Genomic DNA, 22,296 nt, shown 5'->3' with positions numbered 1-22,296 from the left:
CTTCTCTTTATACTGGGCAACTGTGTCAAAAGCCTTACAGAACTCCAGATAGGTGACATTAGTAACTCTTTGCTTGTCCACTGATATTGTCACTCCAACTGACGTGAAGTTCAGTGTATATAAAAAGACAAGCAAAATACAAACAATATGAAATAAAAAAATGTATGTTTATAATGAAGCACAAGATGTGTGTAATGTGAAGTAGTCTGCAATATGTAGTCAAAGTTAAATCACAGGATCACAGAATGTCAGGGATTGGAAGGGACCTTGAAAGATCATCTAGTCCAATCCCCCTGCTGCAGCAGGAACACCCAGATGAGGTTACACAGGAAGGTCTTCAGGTGGGTTTTGAAATATTGGCACAGATATATATATAACAGTTATGTTATAGCAATCTGCAACATACCATTTAGCTAAAATCTAAGGGGGAGGGAGTGTTCAAAATTTTAAGAATTATTCTGCTGCATTTCAGCTACTCTAGCAAAATTATTATAAATTCTAAGGGGGGCTGCAGTGCAAAGCTGAATAAATAAGGTACCAAAGTCATAATTAAATCTGCATAAGCATAATCTACCTATGCAGACAGATCTCACTTTTAGATTCTGTGCATGCCTGAAAGGTCTGATTTTACACTTCAGTCTACAATAAATGAAAGAGTGAATACGGAGATATGTGAGACTGGAAGGACGAATTCTTTCCCAATGCTCCATTTTTTAATTAAAGTTTTAAGTCAATATATTCTGTTTATCTATTTTAGTTTGGTTTTCACAACAGAAGGGAGTTAGTTGAAAGAATAAAAATAAACGTTAGATCCTTTTTAATTAAATATCAAGTTCATTAGTAAAAACAGAGTAATTCAAAGGAGAGTAGTGATATCACTTGTTTTGAAGTTCAATAAACAGTTAAATCCTGTTTTCAGTATTTGGTCCAAACTCATTATTTCTGAAGTTACTTTCATTTATACTCTTAATGTTTTCTTATAATGAATGCTCTAGGAAATTGAAAACAGTTGAGACACACATCTCCTTTGGAATTGTCTGTTCTTATCTGAAATTTAATGTCTGAAAAAAATAAAAACAGACATCAAGAATAAATATTGGCTGTATAATATTTTCTTAGGTGCTTTTTGTTGATCCCATCCAAGAAGATACAGGTGATTATATGAAACTGGCAGAATTATTCTATCATCATAACGTACCACTCAGGTAAGGAAAACTGAAAGGCTTAAAAGAAGGTTTCTTTTTTCTTCTTCATCTTGTTTTTCTATGCAAAGATGGGAATTCAAATGAAGACCAGTGCAACAGCATTCTAATAAGACATATTGGTTACCCACTTGTGCTAAGCTTACTCAGATATTAAATGTTCTTAGGCAAATAGGTTGCAAGGGATAGCATGCCTGAGTTCGTGGAAAATGAACTGCAAAAGTCTGGTAAAAAATCATCTTGTCAAATAGTCCCACTGGACACCCATGTGAAGTTTTATTCTAAGCAAAATATTCTGTAAGTAAAACATTATTTGATGGCATTTTTTAATTAGTTCTTTTGAGGTTGCTTTACCTAATTTTGTTTTTTATGGAAATACTTAAAGACTGAAGCAAGATTATCCTCACCAGGTTTTTAATTTCTAAAACCTAGTTGTCTGAGTCTGAACTAGTCATCATCTGAGAGCAAAAGACACTTCTGAGGAAGAATCTGGTTGATTTGAGATGCCTACTTTAAGAAAAAAAAGTTGTTTGCTCTCAGAATTGCCTGTTTATTTCCCCACTTATAAAAGAAAAGGGTGTCTGAACTAGATCCAGCCCAACTTTTCAATGAAGTGTTCATGAGTTACGTGTGCAAATGATAACGCTCAATTTAATCAAAATGTTTTGTATGTTCAGACATTTAGGTTTGAATTTCCCCTGCTATTGTAGAACGTCAAATCCCAGTTACATTTCATGCTCTATGGCCTGATCAGTCTAGGGTTTTTTTCATGAGAATTGTATCAAAATACCGCCTCCACTAGGAGTTTGTTGTTGTTGTTTCTTTTATTTTCCTTCTCAAGCCTCGTATTTCTGGGGCTTTTTTCATTTAATGGAAATGTAGGGAATTGTAGTACATGTGTTAAAATTGCTGTAAATGGAGAATGAATTGCAATGGAAGGGTGGAGAAGACTCAGAATGTAAAACAGGCAAGAAAAAGGCTAGTAAGAATGGCACATATTAATGACAGGGCATCAAGACCCCAGCGTGACTATATGCAGCTACTTAAGACACCTGTTTCAGGAAAAATAAAGACAGATTATGCTCAGACTGAAACAATGAAACAATGTCATAACCTTTGATCAGATAAGAAGAAACAGCTGTGGGTAAATCCTAATGACTCCCAGAAATCTTAATTACTCTCAGCTTTTTGTGCCTACATGCTGGACTGATGACTTGAACGCAAACATCTTGTTCTTCACTGTTGGTATTAGAATGTGTGTGAAACAGCTATCATTGTAAAATGTATGACCTCTTTTTGTTTGCTTACAGAATCGGATTTGTTTTCATTTTAAGTACAAAAGAAGAAATTGATGGAAATGAAGATGCTGGAATAGCTCTTTGGAGAACTTTTAATTACATTGCAGAGGAATCTGACACCTTTCAAGCCTTTACCTCAATAATTAATGTTAGTTCTTTCACAAGAAAACACTTCCTTTTTCTTTTTTTTTTTTCCTTTATTATTTTTCTATATAGTTAGGATTTTGCTACCTTGTGCCTACAGGATACATTTGCATTTAGTTTACATGGAAAGAAAGTATTAAAAACATGTATAGCATTGATATGCTATACAATGATTTGCAGAAATATTTTCCTCCTCTGTGAACCAACTTGCTCTTGTCGTTTTACCTATCTACAGGCTTTCTTCAACAATGTAAAAAGGTAGATGCATCCCTTACAGCTTTCAGTATATTCTTGTGCAATATGATTCTGTATTATTTGTGTTAACATAATGTGCCTGCCCTGGTGTTCTCTTATCTCCTGGAGTACAGGCATATTATAATATTAATGCATAACATTTTTTCTTACTTCTGTTTTCTATTATTCTGTTTGGTGCCTGGAAACTAATGTCATTGACAAACTTGGAGAGCTTAAGATGAAGGGAACTGTAGTAACTAGGAGTACCTTGGAAGAGAAACAGAAATCCAGAAGTGTTAGGAGCTGACTGTTATCCATGACTAGATCACAAAATATCAATTTTTAGTGTGCTTTTAGAAATGTTGTGTTCCTCTGTTTACTTTGTTTCATAATATAAAAAGGTAGGGATGCAAAATATAATTAAAAGATAACAAAAACAGAATCAATAAAATACGGGTTTGAGATATTCAGTGCTATAGAAAGAAATGTACTCTTCCTCATAGGAAAATAAATTGATTGAATAATTTCAAATTTCTTTTGTATGTTTGATGAAAGGAATAAAATCTTATGCTATGAAATAAAATAACATTGATAAAGAAAAATTAATACTGTATGAAAAAGTATCACTGACTAATTCAGGCTTGGATTCATCCCATATAGATTCAGGTAGTTTACAGACAGAACTTAGATTCCTTCACATATGTGTACTTTGCCACTTCAGATTTAGACCAAAGGTGTATATATATTAGTCAGAACATGAAAACAGTGCTCTTATGAAAAGTTGTGCATATGTGTGATGTTGCTAATTACTAAAGCAATATAAAACCTGCAATAGAGCAATAAAAGCAATAAAAATATACAGATATAAAAATTACTACAGCACTATAAAAATATATTTATTGTTAATTTACTTTTAGTAATTTTATTAAATTATGATTGAAAACTTATTACCTTTTACTTACTCTAATTTTTACAGATGTACCATGAAGTGAGAGAAGGAAATGTTCTAACAGTAAATCATGTGAAAGATGTTCTTAGGAGTGAATACCCCCACGCTGACATTCAGAGTATACTGGGTGTTCATTCTGAATATGATGAAGGGAGGAAGGTATGTTGAGAGCAAAGTGGTAAGAAATATTGCAGTACACAATTCATTGCTAAGCTGAAAGATTGCAAAATGTTAAATCAAGTAAATATAGTATCTTTGAGTGAAATTTTTCTTCAGCCACCATTCAGGCATCAGTTCGAATGTTGAAAGGGTTTCTGCATTACTACTCTCAAATTTTTTTATATAAAAAAATAATTATATATATCAGATATCAAACTGTTTATCTAATAAGCATGTCAAGGGGTCTCTCTCATACTACAGAAATTGTTTACCTGTGTCTTCTGGCTGGGGAGCTGAAGTCTCTCTTTTGGGCAAAACATTGTTGCCTTTAATTGTGCTTTTTGGTTTTATTCCCTCTGGGAAAGATGGCTGTGTATTTTGATTTAAAGGCTATAGAGAAGGCATTGATTATGCAGATAACTTTCTGCTAAAATCTATATAAAAGTACCATTTTCCTTCATGTAACTTCAGCCATGCCGTCTATATAATCCTGTATTTCTGACATATGCCGTCCATTTTATTTATTTCCTTTAAAAATTTGTTATATATGTTTATTATGCACCTTCAAGAAGGTGCACCTGGTGCTGTTTGCCTTGTGCTGCTTGTTCATCACTGGGTTGCATGAAGGCTTCGTATAGAAGGATAGTTTGAATCTACCCTGGGAAAAGCTGGATACACTTAGGGGAGGCAAGTTTCCTGTTGAGAATGAATATTAAAGGAAGAAAAACAGAGACCCACCAGGAGGAAGCCCCCAGTACAAGCAGGGACTGTGAGACTGTGGTGAAGGTCAGGGAGAAGATAGTGGGATGACAGAAAGATGGACACAGAGATACTGCAGTAGAGTTTGTAGCCGTCCTGAAAGTGACACTGAAAGAAAACATAAAAGGATATAGAATAGGAAGGGGGAACCACCTACAATACATTTCTGTTTGCCTCACTGCATTTTCTCTGTTTGGGGAAAATTTAGCCTGTTCTGCTTTCTTGTTAAATAAGGCTTGGCTTCTGAACATAAAAGCATTTTGAGGTTTTAGGGGTGCTGCCTTTGGGGTGAAGGCCTAGGTGAAGCCACCTCAAACTATGACTGTCTCAAGGTCCTTCTCCAGTGTTATTTGCTTAATTTTTTTTTCTCAGAATATTAAGCAAACCAAAATATTTCTCAGCAAAATGATAAAGCAAAAGTTTAAAACACCGGATATAGATCCATAATGTCTTCTGTCATTCTACTTGAGTCCCATGTGCCCTGTTTGGTTTCCAGACGTTTCCTGCTTTGTCCCTGCTACCCGTGAGAAGATGTGACAGTGAATAGCGCTTGGAGATTAGAGTTCATTGTCTCTTGGTATTCATTTCGTGTTTTGCTACGGTCAGCCAGAGTCTTTTTAATCCCGTGATATTTCTGATATGATCAGGCAGGAGCGACCTTTTATAAAAAGACTGGCCTGGGCCCGTTGCCTCAAGCCCTGTTTAATGGCGTGCCCTTTAACAGAGAAGAGATGGATGCTGCAGAGTTGGAGACAGTTATTCTTCAGAGGATTATTGATGCCACCGGGTTCTTCCAGAGGGCAGCATTCATGGTATGTTTAACATTTCCAGATGAAGGCAAGATGAAATATTTGGCAGCAGATAGTTTGAGTCATGTTTATATATTAATTTTTTTATAATGAGATGGCTTGAAATTAATAATATGACAAGCGAAATTACATTGTCGCATTTGTTCGCAGTCTCATTTTGAAACAGTATATTTAGATTATACAAGACTGAAGGATCAGCTAAGCATATAGTAATCATATGGAATTTTTCAACCAGAAACTGAGAATGTACTGCAGTTGTTCATTGAAAAATGTGTATCTGGTATTCTGAAATATTATCTGTGTGATATTTATACATTTTTGACTTGACATTGTCTATAATGTGGTATATATAGAAGCTTTAGGATCAGTTAAAAGTTTCACAAATAATTGGTGTTTGTCTTGAAACTATAAAAGTACAGATGTAATTTTTTTCTCTTACTACAGGGTTTGTTAAATGATCATATAAATGCAATGGATTTTCTTATGGAGCAGCACAATGTAGTTTCCCGTATAAACCCCACTGTTCTTGGAGCAGAAAGAAGATACATACATTTCAGATCCACATCTGGTAACTAATTTTCTCAGATGGGCTGTTGTTACGATTTTTGTTTGTTTGTTTGTTTTTAAAGTCTAACATGTTGTATTTTACATTTTGCAGTTCCATTTGATGTGGAAGACTTCTCTACTTTCTCCTTTTTGGACTCACAAGATAAAAGTGCTGTAATTTCAGACAACATGAAGTATTTAACAAAAAAGGGTATATTGATTTTGTGTATGGGTTATATATATATACACACACATATATATATATGTGTATTACATACAGTTGAAATGGGTTTATATATACACACGCATATATATATGTATTACGAACAGTTGAAATTTCTTAGTAAAATATCCCAAGTAAGTAAGTAACCCAAGGATCCCATGTAAATAGGTAAATTTTCCAATATGTCAATATCTTTTTTCAGAAGCCAGATCATATCTTAATGTTACTGTAAATAATAACTATCCTGTCACTTTAATTATTTTTTAATTTATCTTAAATTTCGTAGTTTTGAAATGTTTTACAGACATGAAGTTAAAAAGTTTTGTAAGACTTCTGCAGCTTCGAAAACAGTTTTCATACTGACATAGTTTTACTTCAGAATATTAAAGAGAGAGCATATTCAGTTTTCAAGTGATTCTTAGCCAAGACTTTATAGTCTTTGTAATATCTATATCAAAATTAGGCATTTACACAGTTGAAGAGAATTTATTTCTTATTTGTTAGGATTCAGTATCTCTTTATTTTTTCCTCTAGTTGATTGTTTAACTTTGGTATCTGAAGTTTTGTCTTTCTTTAGAAAAGAAAAAAACAACTTACATTCTGATGAACTGTCACTCATACATTTTATCTTAACTAAAACTCATGCTTTGTTGTGCACTTAAAATATTTTTTGATATAAAAATATTCTTACTGCATATGCAAGTACTTTCCTTCTGAGTTAGAAGAAATTATAGATACAACGGGGGGGCATAATACTGCATGGGATTTTACATTAGTCTATACCTTGTTAACATCTAGGAGTAGATAGTTAAAAACTGCTCGTTTACATCAGTCCATCAAGGGACAGAATTACCCTGTTAGCAAAGTGCTATTGTTTCAGTAATTATTATGTGATGTTAACATAGCTTTTACTTATGCTGTTATCAGAAAGAAATGCCATATACTTCCATTTCTTTAGAATAAAATGATGTGACTCTATTTGATTCTCTGTCTACAGCTGCAGGGGCATCCCAGCTAGTTGTCAGATGATGACTGGCTTTTCATCTGTAGGCTCATTTCTAAGATTCAGGTCTCTTGTGTGAAACCTATAACCTTTGAGCTGGAGTCTATATTTCAAATCTCTGGCCCCACTGGGTTTCTCTAGGCCCCAACAACGCTTAATCATAAATTCTTCTTAGAATATCACCAGAACCTTGTGAAATTCCCATCTATATGTATTACCTTTTACAGGATATATGATAGACAGGAGTAGACTGATATTATTCTATGGTTATTTTTTGCAGAATTTTTCATATACCATTGCCCATTTATGAAGAATAAGGAACAGGAGAGTATAGATCAAGAAAAGGGAAATTTTCTGTGTATACACCTATACTGTAGTTTACTTTATTTGGGCTGTATTTGGTATATTCCTGTTTGTGTCCAGAACTGATAAGTTTTGTCCCACTATTGATTGAAGGATTTTGCCTTTGCTGCCAGGGAAAGTGAATGGCCTAACTCATGCTTTCTTGTAACTACTTAATTCTGTTGATTTCTGGCTATATGACCAGCCTCCATCAAATGTTCACAAGAAACCTCTGGTAAAGCAGGCCTTGCTAGTCGGAGCTAGCTTATTATTTAGGGCCATCTTGTTTCAGTGGTACAAGCACAGATTGACTATTTTAGTGATTCTCTCATGTGAACATGAAAAAGTACCTCCTAAGAATTTTATTTGAATTCAGACGGCAAAAGATTCTTATGTGGAAAAGATTAAAGTCTGCAGTCAAACATATACATAGACTGCGAAATCTCAGACAGAATTAATTCATTATTCATTACTCGTGAGAAGATTCTCCGCAATGTAAAGCAAGACGATATTTAATTTTCAGATGAAGATGCATTATATGCTGTTACTATCTGGATTATTGCCGATTTTGATAAGCCAGCTGGGAGACGACTGCTTTCTAATGCCTTGAAACACCTGGTGAGTTTCTAGCAATTTTTGTTAAAATAATTATTATGAATATGTTCTTAACAACACTGTGCACATTCAGAAAATATCCTCTTAAATAAAGGTTTAACAATATTTTCTGTGGGTCAGCTGCAGACTTACGAGACTGTACTTTTATTTTGCTGTACAATCCCACAGCAATGGCATCTTACAGACCTGTAAATGGTCGTTTGGTTCACAGATTCCTGACACAGGAGACAAACTATGATGCTGTTTGTTAAAAGGGTGAATTCCTTCCCAATTACAGACCTTCTCCCATGAAGTAACCTAGCACGTTATCTGGGTCAGGGAAGTTAGGATAATGCCTGTTGATGTGAACCATTATGCAGGGTTCTTCAGTATCATATGGCATAACCGTGGCCATGAAGTGATGACAGATATATATTTTTTTTTTTGTATTTTAGTAGGCTAGGAGGATCATCAACATTTCTGAGTTTGCTCATTTTTTAGTTCTTTGGTATTAATAACAGAATTGAATGTGTACAAGTACATGTCATGTGAATATTAATGAAAAAAAAAGTCAGTTCTGTGGAATTTAGAAGAGCAATTAGGCTGAAATTGGGAAAACATCTAGATTTAATAATCATAAATGAAGTAGGAACCATTCTAAGGCAATTATAAAATGGATATGTTGCAGAGAGCATGTGATATCAAATATGTCCTAACAAGAGGCTTAAAAAGTGCAAGGAATGATATGCAGTAGAAGTCCTTGTTACAGGAAAAATGTGTAGTTTATCTGACTGCTAGATCTGTGCCTGAGACTTGACAGGTATATTCTTGCTGCAGTTTCACTATTTTCCCCTTTCTGTGAAGAAAAACGTGTCATAGTTCTTAACTCTAGGAGGTGAGAACAGTCTAGGCATGTTCGTTCTAATTCATAGATTTGATGTAGGTAAACCTCATTTCCAGTTGTACTACTTGGTTTAATGATTTCCGTGTTTTGTGACAGGGACAAAAACATATGAATCAATGCACTTTTAAACAATACTGTAGTGTTTCTCTACTCCTTTCTAGTCATAGAATCACACAGAATCACAGAATCATTTGAGTTGGAAGGGAGGTCGTGAGATCATCTATTCCAACTCACCTGCTAAAGCAGGTTCACCCAGAGCAGATCACACAGGAATGTGTCCAGGTGGGTTTTGAATGTCTCCAAAGAAGGAGACTCCGCAGCCTCTCTGAGCAGCCTGTTCAGTGCTCTGGCACCCTCACAGTAAAGAAGTTTCTCCTCGTGTTTGGATGGAACCTCCTGTGCTTCAGTCTGTGCCCGTTGCCCCTCATCCTGTCGTTGGGCACCACTGAAAGGAGTCTGGTCCCACCCTTGAGATATTTTTAAGCACTGATAAGATCCCCTCTCTGCCTTCTCTTCTCCAGGCTGAACAGACCCAGCTCTCTGTCTTTCCTTGTAAGAAAGATGCTCCAGCCCCCTGATCATCTTTGTACCCTGATGCTGGACTCTCTCCAGTAATTCCTTGTTCTTCTTAAACTGGGGAGCCCAGAACTCGACGCAGTTCTCCAGATGTGGCCCCACCAGGGCAGAGTAGAGGGGGAGGAGGACCTCCCTCCACCTGCTGGCCATGCCCTTCCTAATGTACCCCGGGATACTGTTGGCCTTCTAGCCCCTTTTATCTACTAGGTTAAGGTCTGGTAGAATTTCTAACAGGTGCAGAACTTGCACAGACACCTCTTGCCATCAGCATTTGAAGAAAAGTGTGCAAGAATGTGGTAGGGGAAGTGGCCAACTGTAACAGTTATAATACAAAAATAATAATATATAATAATATTATCTTGAAAACTACTGGTTTATCTTAACTTCATTTAAAAAAAAACTAATTATAGAGATGTCTTGGCCAGAAGAGACCTCTGGAGGTGTACTTCAGCCTCCCACTCAGAGTGGGACTATGGCCATCATTATATCAGGTCAGCTGTAGCTTTGCCTGGAGTCCTGAAAAATCTCCAAGGAGGCATCTCCATCCCCTCCCTTGGTAATTTGCTCTGATGTTGCAGTGCCTTCCTAGGGTAGTTTTTCCTAACATCTGCCAAGCCAGTATCTGTGGCTATTACCCCTCTTTCATACTCTTTGCCACTGCCAAGAAGAGTTTGGCTCTGTTTTGTTTTTTACTCCCCCTTCAGTAGTTGTTGGTTGCTGTAAAGGTTCTCTGTAGCCTCCTCTTTGCTACAGAAAGCAAGCCCAGCTTCTTCAGTCCCTCCTTATAGGCTTCTGACCATCTTGGTAGCCCTTTGCTGAAGCCCATCCAGCATCTCAACATCTTTCCTGCACTGAGGGAACCAGGCACAGTACTCCAAGTGCAGCCTCACAAGTACTGAGTAGAGGAGAACAACTTCCCATGATCAGCTCACAATGTGTCTCTAATGCAGCCTAGTATACCACTTGTCTTCCTCCCAGCAAGAGCACACTTCTCAGGAACAGTTTAAATTACACATTTTCAAGCTTTCAAATAAGTTATTTAATATTTTTTTTTTTTCTCAAGGGCTGCAATTTAAAGTTTGCTGTTTAAATATGTTGAATGCTAATGATTTCATCCATTGTTTTTGAATTCTTTACTGCAATAGAGTCCATTAACCTTTTCATCAGTTAGTGACACTATTTGATCCTACCTTAGAATCATTACTCTCTCTAGTAAAATTTCAGTGTCATCACCTGTTTTAGCAAGTGAAAGATTTTCCTGCTGAATAAGATTTAAATAAGTGGATAAATTTTCTTGTATTTATTTTGTGCTTAGTTTGATAGTTTTGAAAAACATCTACAAAACCAGTTTCCGAAGTCTGTAAATGAACACTTGTGTATTTCCTTTGTTAAAATTACGCTTCTGCAGAATGCTCAAAGGCATTTTTTTATTTTAAAAAAATATTTAAAATATGTATTACAGAATAGGTAAATCCTCACTGATAGCATTGTTCAGCTCCTACTTGAAGTTCTGAATTAGGCATTGATACATGCTTTCTGAAGACAATTAGTTGCAAAAAATTAAATACTTAAGGACCTTTCACAGAGCTATAATAGATATGAATACATGAGGTAACAGCAGATGGAACTGTAAAATTGTGTATTATTCTGTATTTTTCTTCGCAGAAAACAAGCAGTCATACACGAGTTGGGGTTTTGAACAATCCTTCATCAAAAATAAAGGAAGATAACACAGCCGTTGCAAGAGGAATTTTGGCTGCTTTTCTAACCCAAAACAACAGCAATATAAAAAGTTTCCTAAGTAAACTCACTAAGGAGGAGACAGCAAAATCCCTTGCTGCTGGAACTAAAATTACTAAATTCCTCACCCCAGTGAGTACAAATGAAATTAGAATTACTTTATTTTACATTTTACGTATATATTTTATTGTAAGGAGATGTTGTTGAGAGTCGCAGTGTTTGGGCAAATGCTATGAAGTTTCTGACAGTTTCTTATACAGTTTCTGCTCAAGCAGATTTGGATTTTTGACAACTTTTATGTGATGAATAGAGAATTTCTCTAAAGAAAGAAGATACAAGAGTACTGAAAAATATAGAGTACGGATAGTGGATTGTTGAGATACAAATAGTTTGTTTTTAATTTTGGGTTGTTTTTTGTAAAAAATATCTCTCTTAATTTACGGTACTAATATTTGTCAAGAATTAAGACCTCAGAAGTAACTGTTTGTATAATACCTTGTTGTTGTGAGCAGTAATAGGCACAGGCTGAAGTGGTTGAGGTCGACAAGCGTTGTACACCTCTGGTCGTTCTTTTCTGTTGTGTTTCTGTGAAAATTCGTTGGTTTAAAATAAAAATAGAAAGGTTCACTTCCAGAGTAGAGCTGAATTACCAAATAACAGCTGCAAACTATACTTTTTGTTGCAAAAAGACCTGTAGTATTTTTGAACAGTAAGATTTGGAAGACTAAGGGAACTCTCTGGCACCATATTGGAAAATAAATGAGCAGGTTTGGCTCATTCTCTTATTTCATTGTCTAATAAATTTTGAAAGACATAGAGGTAGCTAATTAAGCAATGTATGCATGTTACTAATTTATCTTTTTTATTTTAATTGTATTGAATGAATCTATTTATTTGGTCTGTGTATTTCTAATGAAAAAATACATATAATTAGAGCTTAATATAGCAGGATAATTGTGACAAGCGAGGCACAGTGCTGTTGTGTGCACGACGAAATTTGTCCAGCTTTGAACACTGGTTTGTTATGTGTCCTACTGGATGATGTTGCCTTCCCCAAAACATGTTTAAGGCCATAATCCAATGGCCATGTTAAAATTAGTATTTGATTTTTAGAGTAGTACAGATTTTTTTTATACCCTTTTCATAACAGTGAGAATACAGTTCAGTTGTTAATGGAGAATTTTATTTTTCATGTATCTGTGTGCTGTGTTTTAGAAAAAGTGTTTTACCTTAGACTTGGCTTTCCTCTCATGGTTATTCAGAGTTGCCCAAGGGTGAAAACTGCACATGAGACTGTGGCTCCACACCAGTGGTACTGACACTGAAGCTGAGGTTGTTACTTTATTCTGATTTATGGTCACCACACAACTTGAAGAAAATCTTTGCTTACCTGAGGTGTTATTCAATTTTGCTGAATAATTCCATCATCTCACACTTCACCCTTGCTTTAGGGAATGGATGATGATACTTTTGAGAAGAAGTACAACACTTTAGGACTGGATATAATTAAAACCCACCAGATGTTCTGCCAGGAGGTTCTTAAGCTGCTTCCTGGGCAAATGGCTGTTGTGAGCAATGGCAGGGTAAGAAAGAAATTAACTTATCTCTCAGTCTCTTTGTAGGTACTTTTTTTTCCTGGAACTTCAGTTTCAAGCTAAAGAAAATGCATTGTATAGATTTCCTACTTTTTCAGCCTGTTGGTAGAGAGTGGTATGATTGTTTGCCTCTCTTTTTTTTTACTTTATTTCATACTAATTTGTTAACTAGCTCTGTTCCATTGAAGCTACTATGTACTTATGTCGTTCCTACAGCTATTTAAGAGACAATCCAATTAAACAACAGACAGAATTTTCTAAATAGGTTCATATTTGCTGTATGATGGATGATATTTAAGAATACTGATCCTGAAGCTACTTACATTTTACACATTTGGTATAGGATGAGCTACTGCACATATAATAAAAAGTAAGTTACATTGATTAGAGTAGTATTTCAAGCTCTTCTGTTTTAGGAAGAAACCTCAGATTGTTCATAAATATTTAGTTGTTCTATAGTCTTAACTCTTAATATTCAAATAAAAGTATAATAGTGTTGCTGCTTGAATTTCTTGTATATATATTATGAAACCAATTGTTTTTATTACAGTGTGGCTATAGATGAATTGTGAACATTCTGTGATTAAAAAATATGGAGTTGGGTTCAATATTTAGTGCCTGTTAATGACAGTCAATACCTTTCATTACAAGTACAATTTATACAAACTACTCTAAGTCTTTTCTATTTATTGCTCCACCATTAGAAACGAATAGTGATACTATGTTGGTATCTAATTACTGGAAACTCTCTTTAAATTGTGTTCTTAGTTACCCTTGTGCATCTCAGATGGTTTATGAGCTATAACTGAAATACCACTGACAAACCCATAGAAAGTGGTTTTGTTGTTGAAGCACAAAAGAATTGTCTTGACTTTTTTGTGTTAACATAAAAGCCCCATAATTAAATATTCAATTTTCTTTTATAACTGGTTATTACTGTTTTCCATGCCTAAAAAAAACCTCAAGTAATATCATACATTAAGTTTTGAGGAAATACTTTCCTCAAATACTTGGATCAATTTGATAGTATTCATCCATCTGAAAGTGTGCATTCAGCACCAAACTTACATCATCACATTCTGCATCTGGGAGCCCTGGAGGCTCTTGAAGTTGATTTGGTTCAGTTTAGCTTGGTAGACTATGGAGTAGGAAATCCAAATAACACCCTCAAAGCTATTTTCTGGGATGTCAAGACACCTTATTTTCCTTCAGACACACAGAAATTAGTAGTTCTGTTTCTTGTCTCTGGATATCCTGCATTTCTTATCCTTTACCCTTTTCTTCCTTTCCATCCATTCTGCTTCATCTGAGAAGCCTTGAGAAGATAAGATTGTGTTCGTGGAATTAAACAACTAAAGTGTGTGATAGGCAGACAACTATTTGAATTTCGGTTTAAAATAATGTAACCAACAGAGCTTTTTCTTCAATTTAGATTTATTATTTCTAGGTAGTGTATTCCTTTACGTAGGTCGGTATAATGAAAAATATCATGGATATTTCCACTGCAGCTGTTCTTTATGATTGATAATTAACTGTAATTACATAATTGTAAAAGCCCAATCCTGCATAGTTACCGTACAGGGTAGTACTATATAGTTAATAATATTGATCTATATAGGACTGGGGTTTGCATGTTGAATATTATGCATTAATTCAAAATATTAGTATATTTTTTCTTACAGAAGAAACATTATTGGGACATTCTACACTTAGTAACATTTTTTTCCTCGATCTAAGGTTCTGGGTCCTTTAGATGAAAATGAATTCTATGCAGAAGACTTTAATTTGTTGGAAAAAATAACGTACAGTACCTCAGCGGAAAAGATTACAGCTATTGTCAAAGAGATGGGAAACAGTAGTAAAAGGTAACATTCTTTTGTGGTTTGAGGCTTTATGATATAGGGACTTGTTTATTGCCTGTGATAAATTAATAATCCTTTTGCATGGGAAATATGAACAAAGGTTCAAATATATAGACGTAGTACTCTTCGTGCTATTTACTCATATATATACACACTGTACATGCACTTAGTGTTTGTTGTTTGTGTGCTATGTGTTTGCTGCCCTCTTATTTAGCATCTGAGTACTTGTTCGTAGAGAGGTTTAACTGTCCTGTGTTTCCTTTTTAGTATTTCCCTGCAAGACTTTGTATCATCTTCACGCTTGGCTAATTATGCTATTTAACATGGCCTTTTTCACTGTATATATAAACCTCCTATGCTGGTTTTCAACTGCATGTGTCATTTACCCTTCTGCTGGCAGCCTATTTGGTACCGTGTCGCTACAGCACAGAGCAGTAAAAAGGCAGCCTCTGTTATTCCAGAGATACGCACCTTTTTATCATTGGTTGCATGTGTGATGAGGCTGAAGCACATGAGATTACTTCTTATCCAAAGAGTCTTATCCTCTCCAATGCGCCCCATAACTTGTGTGCAGCTCTACCGGGTTACTCCACATACTTTATCTGCTTTCATTGTACTTACAGCCAAGAGACAAGTACAGCTAATGAAACAATTTCTACTACATTTTGTTTAGTTAAGAGTAATTATAACAAATAGTAATAAGCATTATAAAATCCAGTGCAACTTAAAACCAAAGTAAAATCTGAGTAATGATATTTGAAGTAAGAAAGTGCATTAGTTGTCTTTGGGAATCGTTAGAAAAGGAGCCTGCAGAGGCACAGATAGATGAGGTGCCCTGACACCCTGCTAGAAAGCATTCACACATCTGTTAATCGAAGAAGTGTAAAGATGAGTTCTAACCAGCTTTTAATCTAAGGATCCAGTTTGTGTACGAAGAAGATAGTAAAATCGTATTATTTTTACAGTATCTGTTGACCTTCTGTGTGTCAAGTATCATTTCTGTTATCTGGAAAGACTGGCAAAACGGAATAACCACCAGAAAAACAAAATCAAAAAGAGGTAGAACTATCAAGGAGATATGTAGTGAGAGGCAAAACATGTTTAATCAAATAATAAGACTGTGTGACACCACAAGACACCTGCTAAGGTTTCTAAGGAATTTCTAATAAGAAATACAAAAAAGTTAAAAGGTGTGGCCAAGTAAACTTGAAAATTCCTTAATTTGTGTCTGTTCCTAGATGTTGTCAGAGAGGAAGAAAATTGGGGGGGGGAAAAAAAATTAATAAAGAGATATAAATATCAGCAGATCACACCGTCCAAACTGTGAGGCTGAATGATAATTCTAATTCCGCATTGCCTAATTTTAAGAGGTGTGCAGTGCACAAGCTCTAAGGCAGTAGCGGTTCTTGGGCATTGTCATGCTAAAAGTTTTACTCAAAGCTACAAATCTTGAGGTGATAATATTTTTAAAAGTTCAGGATGTAGACTTTTAAAATACCCCTTATGTAGACAGACACACATTAAAATGTGAATGTTTTACTCCTTTTCTGTTGAAAAAACAAGTCACATGTACCTTATTTAATACAGCGGCAGTGATTTGATTATGAAAATAGATGCCCTACTGTCGTCTTTGCCTAAGACAGAGATGAGACAAGATGCTGAAATACTGAAAGAACAGCACAGGTAAGTTCTGTCTGTCATGATAATGCACTTATAGTACTTTCATATTAAAATCAGAATGCACTGATTTTGCTGCATAAGGTCTTTGGAAACTTGGGTAGGCGTTCCAGTTTTAAAAGAAGTTGTTGATTCTATGGTTTTATGATCAACCTGTTCATCTGCCCTATGCATCTCTACATCTGTTTTAATCAATTGATTGGTAATACCTAATGATTTTCCAGTCTTATCCTTTGCTGAAAAAAGTGTGATTACAGTTGGTGTGAATAGCAGTGATGATCTGCAGTTAGAAAACTTGGAGGACCTACATTTACTAAAATGTTAGAAATAATTTCACAGATTAGAGTTAAAACAAGCCCTCTGAATTTTCATTAATGTGGAAACCTCTAGCACAACTTTTTCTGTTTGTGGATCCTGAGTACTATGTTAATATATGTATGTTTATATTGTATAACAGTTTGTGGCGTAGCCATCTCACTATTGACCGTAGCTCCTGTGCTCAACTTGACCCTAAATACAATTAGATTAGACCATAACCTACAATTAGATTACAATCAAATGCAAGTTGACGAGGCTCATTGGCACTTAATTCCTTAAGACAGAGTGTTGTCAGTTAATAGATTTACACTTGGCAAGGTCATGTTAGTGTAATTTGTGTATTTACTTGTATGTTGGCTCCTTGCGTTTCTGATTCTGGATTTAGAAAATCAACATGCCACAAGCTCTGTCTTTTGTTGTCATTTTAATGAATGAAACATAAAATACCAAGATGTCCATCTGTGAATCCCATCTTCTTAGTGATAGGGTACTAATGGTAGCTGGTTTTAATTTAAGCTTTGCTGGGGCAAACTTTCTGGAGCAAAGACAGGTACATTCTTTAAAAGGACATATGATAGTGCAAGAATCCTTCCTGTTTCCTTCCTGTAGACCTGGATTACTTTAACTAGTATGTCCTTGAGTTAGTCTAATCAAGTTTAACAAACTAAATTATTTTCTGGAATGCATAAATCTAATTCATCCTATGAAGTTTCACACTTCTCAGTTGCCATTTTTCCCACTGTTATTTTAAAATTGTTACCCACCAGCACTTGTAAAATCTGATAATTCTACATATTGGTAAAGGAAATTGTAGACCAGTGACAAAAAGGCCATTTTAAGATTTTTGCAGTGTGTTTTCCTTTTATTGATTGTTTTTTTTTGTAATGGGGCATGTATGCTATCAGTTACCAGTATGGAACTACGTAGATTACTGCTAAATTTTAATTGCTGTTCATGTTAAGATTTTCTAGTGATATCACAGGAAGCAATGATGATTACTGCTTGAAATGAGGGAGACATCTTCATGAGTGGTAAAATATAAAGTGGCTCCAGTATTACATATTCATACCTAAAAATGTTTGGTTTTTTCTCACAAATTCAGTTTAGGATTTTCACATCACTTTTTTTTTTTTTTAACAGCGTAGTGAAAGTCAATCCCCAGCAGAATGAACCATTCTATGATGTTATTGCTATTGTGGATCCATTGACAAGAGAAGCACAGAAGATGGCTCATTTATTGATTGTAAGCTTGTGGTCATTTATTTTCATTTGCAAATTTGTAGTTTAATTTTTACTAAACTTTTTCTTATTTCCATGTACAGCGTAGTAAAGGGGTAAAAATTTGAGGTATTTTTAAAAGTATATATTGGGCTATTTAAATTCACATGTAAAAGCTGGGGATGATCTAGTTCATAACTGTAAGTACTTTAGTTGAAATTAAAGTTTAGATTGCCCATGAAGCAGTCCTCTTAAAAGTGAGTCCATAAATGTTCTTTATAGTCAATAGAAGGAAAGGAGGAGATGGTGTATCTAGTGTGGAGGGAAAGGATCTCCCATCTCAAAATCTTAAGGAGCAAATGTTTCTTTCCATTAAACCAAATTACCTTAGTTTTCCAAGATATGGGTCAGATTTACACGACTTCATTTAGGTAATATGATCATAGGAAGATTGGACTATAAACCTTTTGGTTCTTTGAAAGGGATTTTGCAGTTGATTAATGCTTTTGGGTTTATCTAGAAGTCTGTTGTGTGTAGCTATTGATCATCTAAAGAGAAACTGTCCCAAAAACATAGCTCCTGAAATGACTTTCTTTTTTCACTAGCTGCAGAATATCACTCTACCTCAGGTTTATAGTTACCCATAAAAATGCAAATTTTGTCTTCTCTTTATGGTCCGTTACAATTCTGAAGCCTGTAACTGGATTTTTGCAGCATCCTGGTTTATCTTTTTCTCTGCAGTAATTATGGAAGTTTCATAATTTTTTTACATTGCTTTTCCCCCTCCCATTTTCATACCTTTATGCCTTTTGTATTAAACACTGAGGCATCCGCTCACTCTTCATACGTAATATTCACTAAGTATTCACTAAGTAGCAAAGTAAAACATTTTAAAATACCATGAAAATTCTGTTATTTCAAGACTCGCAAGTACAAGCTTTCTCTAGAAGCAGATGTTTCGTTTCACTGTTCTCAGTTAAAATGAAATCCTGATATTGCCAAATGAAATATATTCATTTCAAAATTGGTTGGAAACTCTTTCCATTCAGCCAGAAGTTCATATTATGGTAAATTGTGTGAAGGAACTTGAATTACAGCTCAGATCAGGAGCCTGTGTTCCTCCTAGAGCAACAGGCTCCCTTACGAGCAGTATCTTCCCTGACACCTGCCTGGGCAAAGGACTCCCATGGTGAACCAAGCTGTTGAGCCATCCCAGATCCTACTTGATTCATAGGAGCTATAGTCTTCATGCAAGAAGTCAACCCTTAGGAGAGAATAATGAAATGCTGTTGAAACTAAAGAAATCAGAAATATATTTATGTAGATGAAACTTATTTACAATTTTAAAATTCTTTTTTAAAATGAAAAATAATATAATCTGATTTTTTTTTAATATATCTAATTATGTGGAAAGTCAGCTCCTGCTGGTGTAGATACAAAACATCCAAACATATACAGCAAGGCCTAAACTTGAAGTTCCTAAATGTATGATTTTCTGATTATCCTGTTGTCTGCAGGTGAATACTGTAAGCACTGGGTTATATTTTTATTTAAAGGATTTTTTTTTTTAATAACATAACTGAATTAGTGCCCAGTATATTGGGGTGGTAGCTATTCATGGTGCAAAATTCATTTAATTACTACCACAGCAAAGCACACAGTTTTTGCCTCGATCTGTGTTGAATGTGTCCATGTTATAGTTTTGGGGTTTTTTATGTTTTTTGTTGATTGGTTTTGGTTTTTCTTGGGTTTTGGGGTTTGTTTGTTTGTTTTTGTATTTTGTTTAGGTTTTGGTTTTTTGGGGGGGCGTGAAAGTATGCTATTATAGTATAATACTTTTTGTCACTTAATAGTCACTTCAAATACTTATTTTGTTGTGTTTGGGTTTTTTAAAATACAAATAAGTTACTCATATTAAATGGCATTGAAGTTGAGAAAGTCCAAACAACTATAGGTAACAGTAATCTAACTTTACTACTCAATCTTAGAAAGTGGCAAATTAAGGATGGGGTACTGTGTGAGAGCAAAGCCAAGGCTTTTATCTGTTTTTAAAATATATTCTGAATTGTATCATAAGAATTGCTCTGTATCCTCTCTAGAGTGAGGAATGTATAACCCATGTTTTCCCTTTTTCAAAAGGTTTTGTCACAGGCTTGACCATCAAATATTTCCAGACAAGGCAACGGTCACTGTCTATAGTATGTCTTCAGATATTGGCCCTGACATGACCAGTATAGGACCACGTCTGTTCTCAGAAGAATACATGGAACACCTAACTAGTCCTAAAGTTATAAAGGTGGTCCCCAAGATGACATGAAAAAGAAGTAGAAATTCCTTCTTCTAAAAATGAGGACAAAATTGAAGAGTTATTTAGTTTGCTTTGGTTTGTTTTTTCTTCATGGTTCACCAAAACCAAAATATATATATACATATATATATATATATATACATATATGGTGCTGCTGAACAAACGACATGTCCCCTAGCCTAACTGCTTTACTCCAGCAGTATGTAACTCAGGATCATCTACTTTTTTTTTTCCCTTGTTCCAGTAACAATCAAAGAATTAAAAAATGTGGAGCAAAAAATCAAACCTTTTCTTTTTTTCTGTCAATTTTTTGTTGCCTTTTTTCCCTAAAGTGATGAGAAATATCTGGAAAAGCCTCTTTTGATAATCTAGTCTGATTAGCATTTGAAGTAGAAGTAATTTTTTAATCTAATTCTAATTTAAATACCATCAAGTACAGATCACAGTTCCAACTGAGCTTTTCCAGTGGCTGAGTTAAACTCAGACTTGGAATTGCAGAATTTGATTGAGGTCCGTGCTGTAAGCATTCATCTTTTCCTCATTTTGCCAGTTTTGTTGAAGAGTCTATTGTAAGAGTTTGTTTTCAGTGTAGCTGCTTCATGTTGTGATGCCATTCACACAGAATTCCAAGTGAGTGGTTGAATAATCGTGGTTTAGTAAATTATTGCTTTTCAAGTGAGTTATGGTAACTTACACTAAAGGCTCTGCAAAGTGACTGGGGAGTGCAAAGTAAAACTTTTCTCTTAAATAATCTTCAGGCCTAGTGAACTGAAACAATTTGGCCATTTTTTACAGTATGAAACACTCCCTGGATTAAATTTCCCTGCTCTTCTTTGAATTTTTCTTAATTAAAGCAAGCAGATCGAACTCTTCATATACCCTGCTATAAAAGAGGCTTTCCAATCTTGTAACCATTTTCACGTGTTGAATTGAATGCCCTGGCATTTGGTGTCCACATAAGCACTAAGTAGAATAACTGAATTCAGTATTCCAGAAGTTGCATTGTTAGAAAACACAGAGATGAAGCATTCATGTCTTATTTGTCATTTCCTCTTTAAGTTGCTGCGAAAAGTTAACTAAGAATGGCATTATTTCGGCTACAATACTATACAGAATTTCATGGTCAGCTGTTCAATTGGGATGATCCTCAGGCTTTTCTCAAAATAATTTCATTCTGCACACAACAACCTATCAATGCAGATTGCTGACATATCCTTCTTACTAATGGGATGAGGTTTTTGCCTTCTTTGAAGAGAAGGTCTAATACCTGTTTACATCATTTTGAATGTAACACCTTTACTTGAGAATTTTTTTTCTTTAATGTTGAGAATTCTGGGCATGTTTTAGTAGCTGAGACCAGCTAGCACTGGGTACAAAGGCTTTTTATTCAGAATTATAGATTAGATAGGTAGATGGATATTTGAGTCACTTTGACTTCTGTTTTGATTTTGGTGGTCTTTAGCCCATGTCAGGTATTATTTTCCCTTCTTATGCTGTTTCAGTTCTTGTTTCATGCATCTTCACTTGTTTTCACCCTTATGCCATTCCCTAGTCTTTATTTTTTTTTTGCTCAGTAGTTTGTTTGTTTGTTTGTTTGTTTTTCAGTGATGGTATTCAGGTGACACAGAGAGGAGAATGAGAATCTAGGAGCAGAACAGGTTCCTAGGGCTAGAGGAAGTTTTAGCACTATAGTAAAGAATATGTGTAGCCATGGGTTGAACTGAGGAAAGAAAAATACTGTTTATAATAAAAGAGAGATGTAAGGATTACCATTGTCTTGCTTTGTCCCCAATTTACTTAACATTATAATAATTTTAGGGTTTTACCTTAGTGGTA

The 22,296-nt window shown here is 35.0% G+C and overlaps 1 protein-coding gene across 2 annotated transcripts in view; it reads left to right on the top strand.

The window, feature by feature from the left end:
* Nucleotides 1–22,296, top strand: part of UGGT2 (UDP-glucose glycoprotein glucosyltransferase 2) — an 83,784-nt gene that overhangs the window by 33,555 nt on the left and 27,933 nt on the right. For both annotated transcript variants that reach the window (XM_065057097.1, XM_065057108.1), the window contains exons 14-25: nt 1,120–1,205; nt 2,513–2,648; nt 3,855–3,986; nt 5,393–5,557; nt 5,999–6,122; nt 6,213–6,311; nt 8,192–8,286; nt 11,408–11,614; nt 12,934–13,065; nt 14,815–14,942; nt 16,527–16,622; nt 18,075–18,177. In XM_065057097.1, the coding sequence (XP_064913169.1) occupies nt 1,120–1,205; nt 2,513–2,648; nt 3,855–3,986; nt 5,393–5,557; nt 5,999–6,122; nt 6,213–6,311; nt 8,192–8,286; nt 11,408–11,614; nt 12,934–13,065; nt 14,815–14,942; nt 16,527–16,622; nt 18,075–18,177 (1,503 nt within the window). The remainder of the gene's footprint in view (nt 1–1,119; nt 1,206–2,512; nt 2,649–3,854; nt 3,987–5,392; nt 5,558–5,998; nt 6,123–6,212; nt 6,312–8,191; nt 8,287–11,407; nt 11,615–12,933; nt 13,066–14,814; nt 14,943–16,526; nt 16,623–18,074; nt 18,178–22,296) is intronic.

This window comes from Columba livia, chromosome 1 (genome assembly GCF_036013475.1).
Source record: "Columba livia isolate bColLiv1 breed racing homer chromosome 1, bColLiv1.pat.W.v2, whole genome shotgun sequence".
NCBI lineage: Eukaryota > Metazoa > Chordata > Aves > Columbiformes > Columbidae > Columba > Columba livia.
The sequence above is the reverse complement of the archived record's forward strand: the minus strand, read 5'-3'. Positions and strand labels throughout refer to the sequence as shown.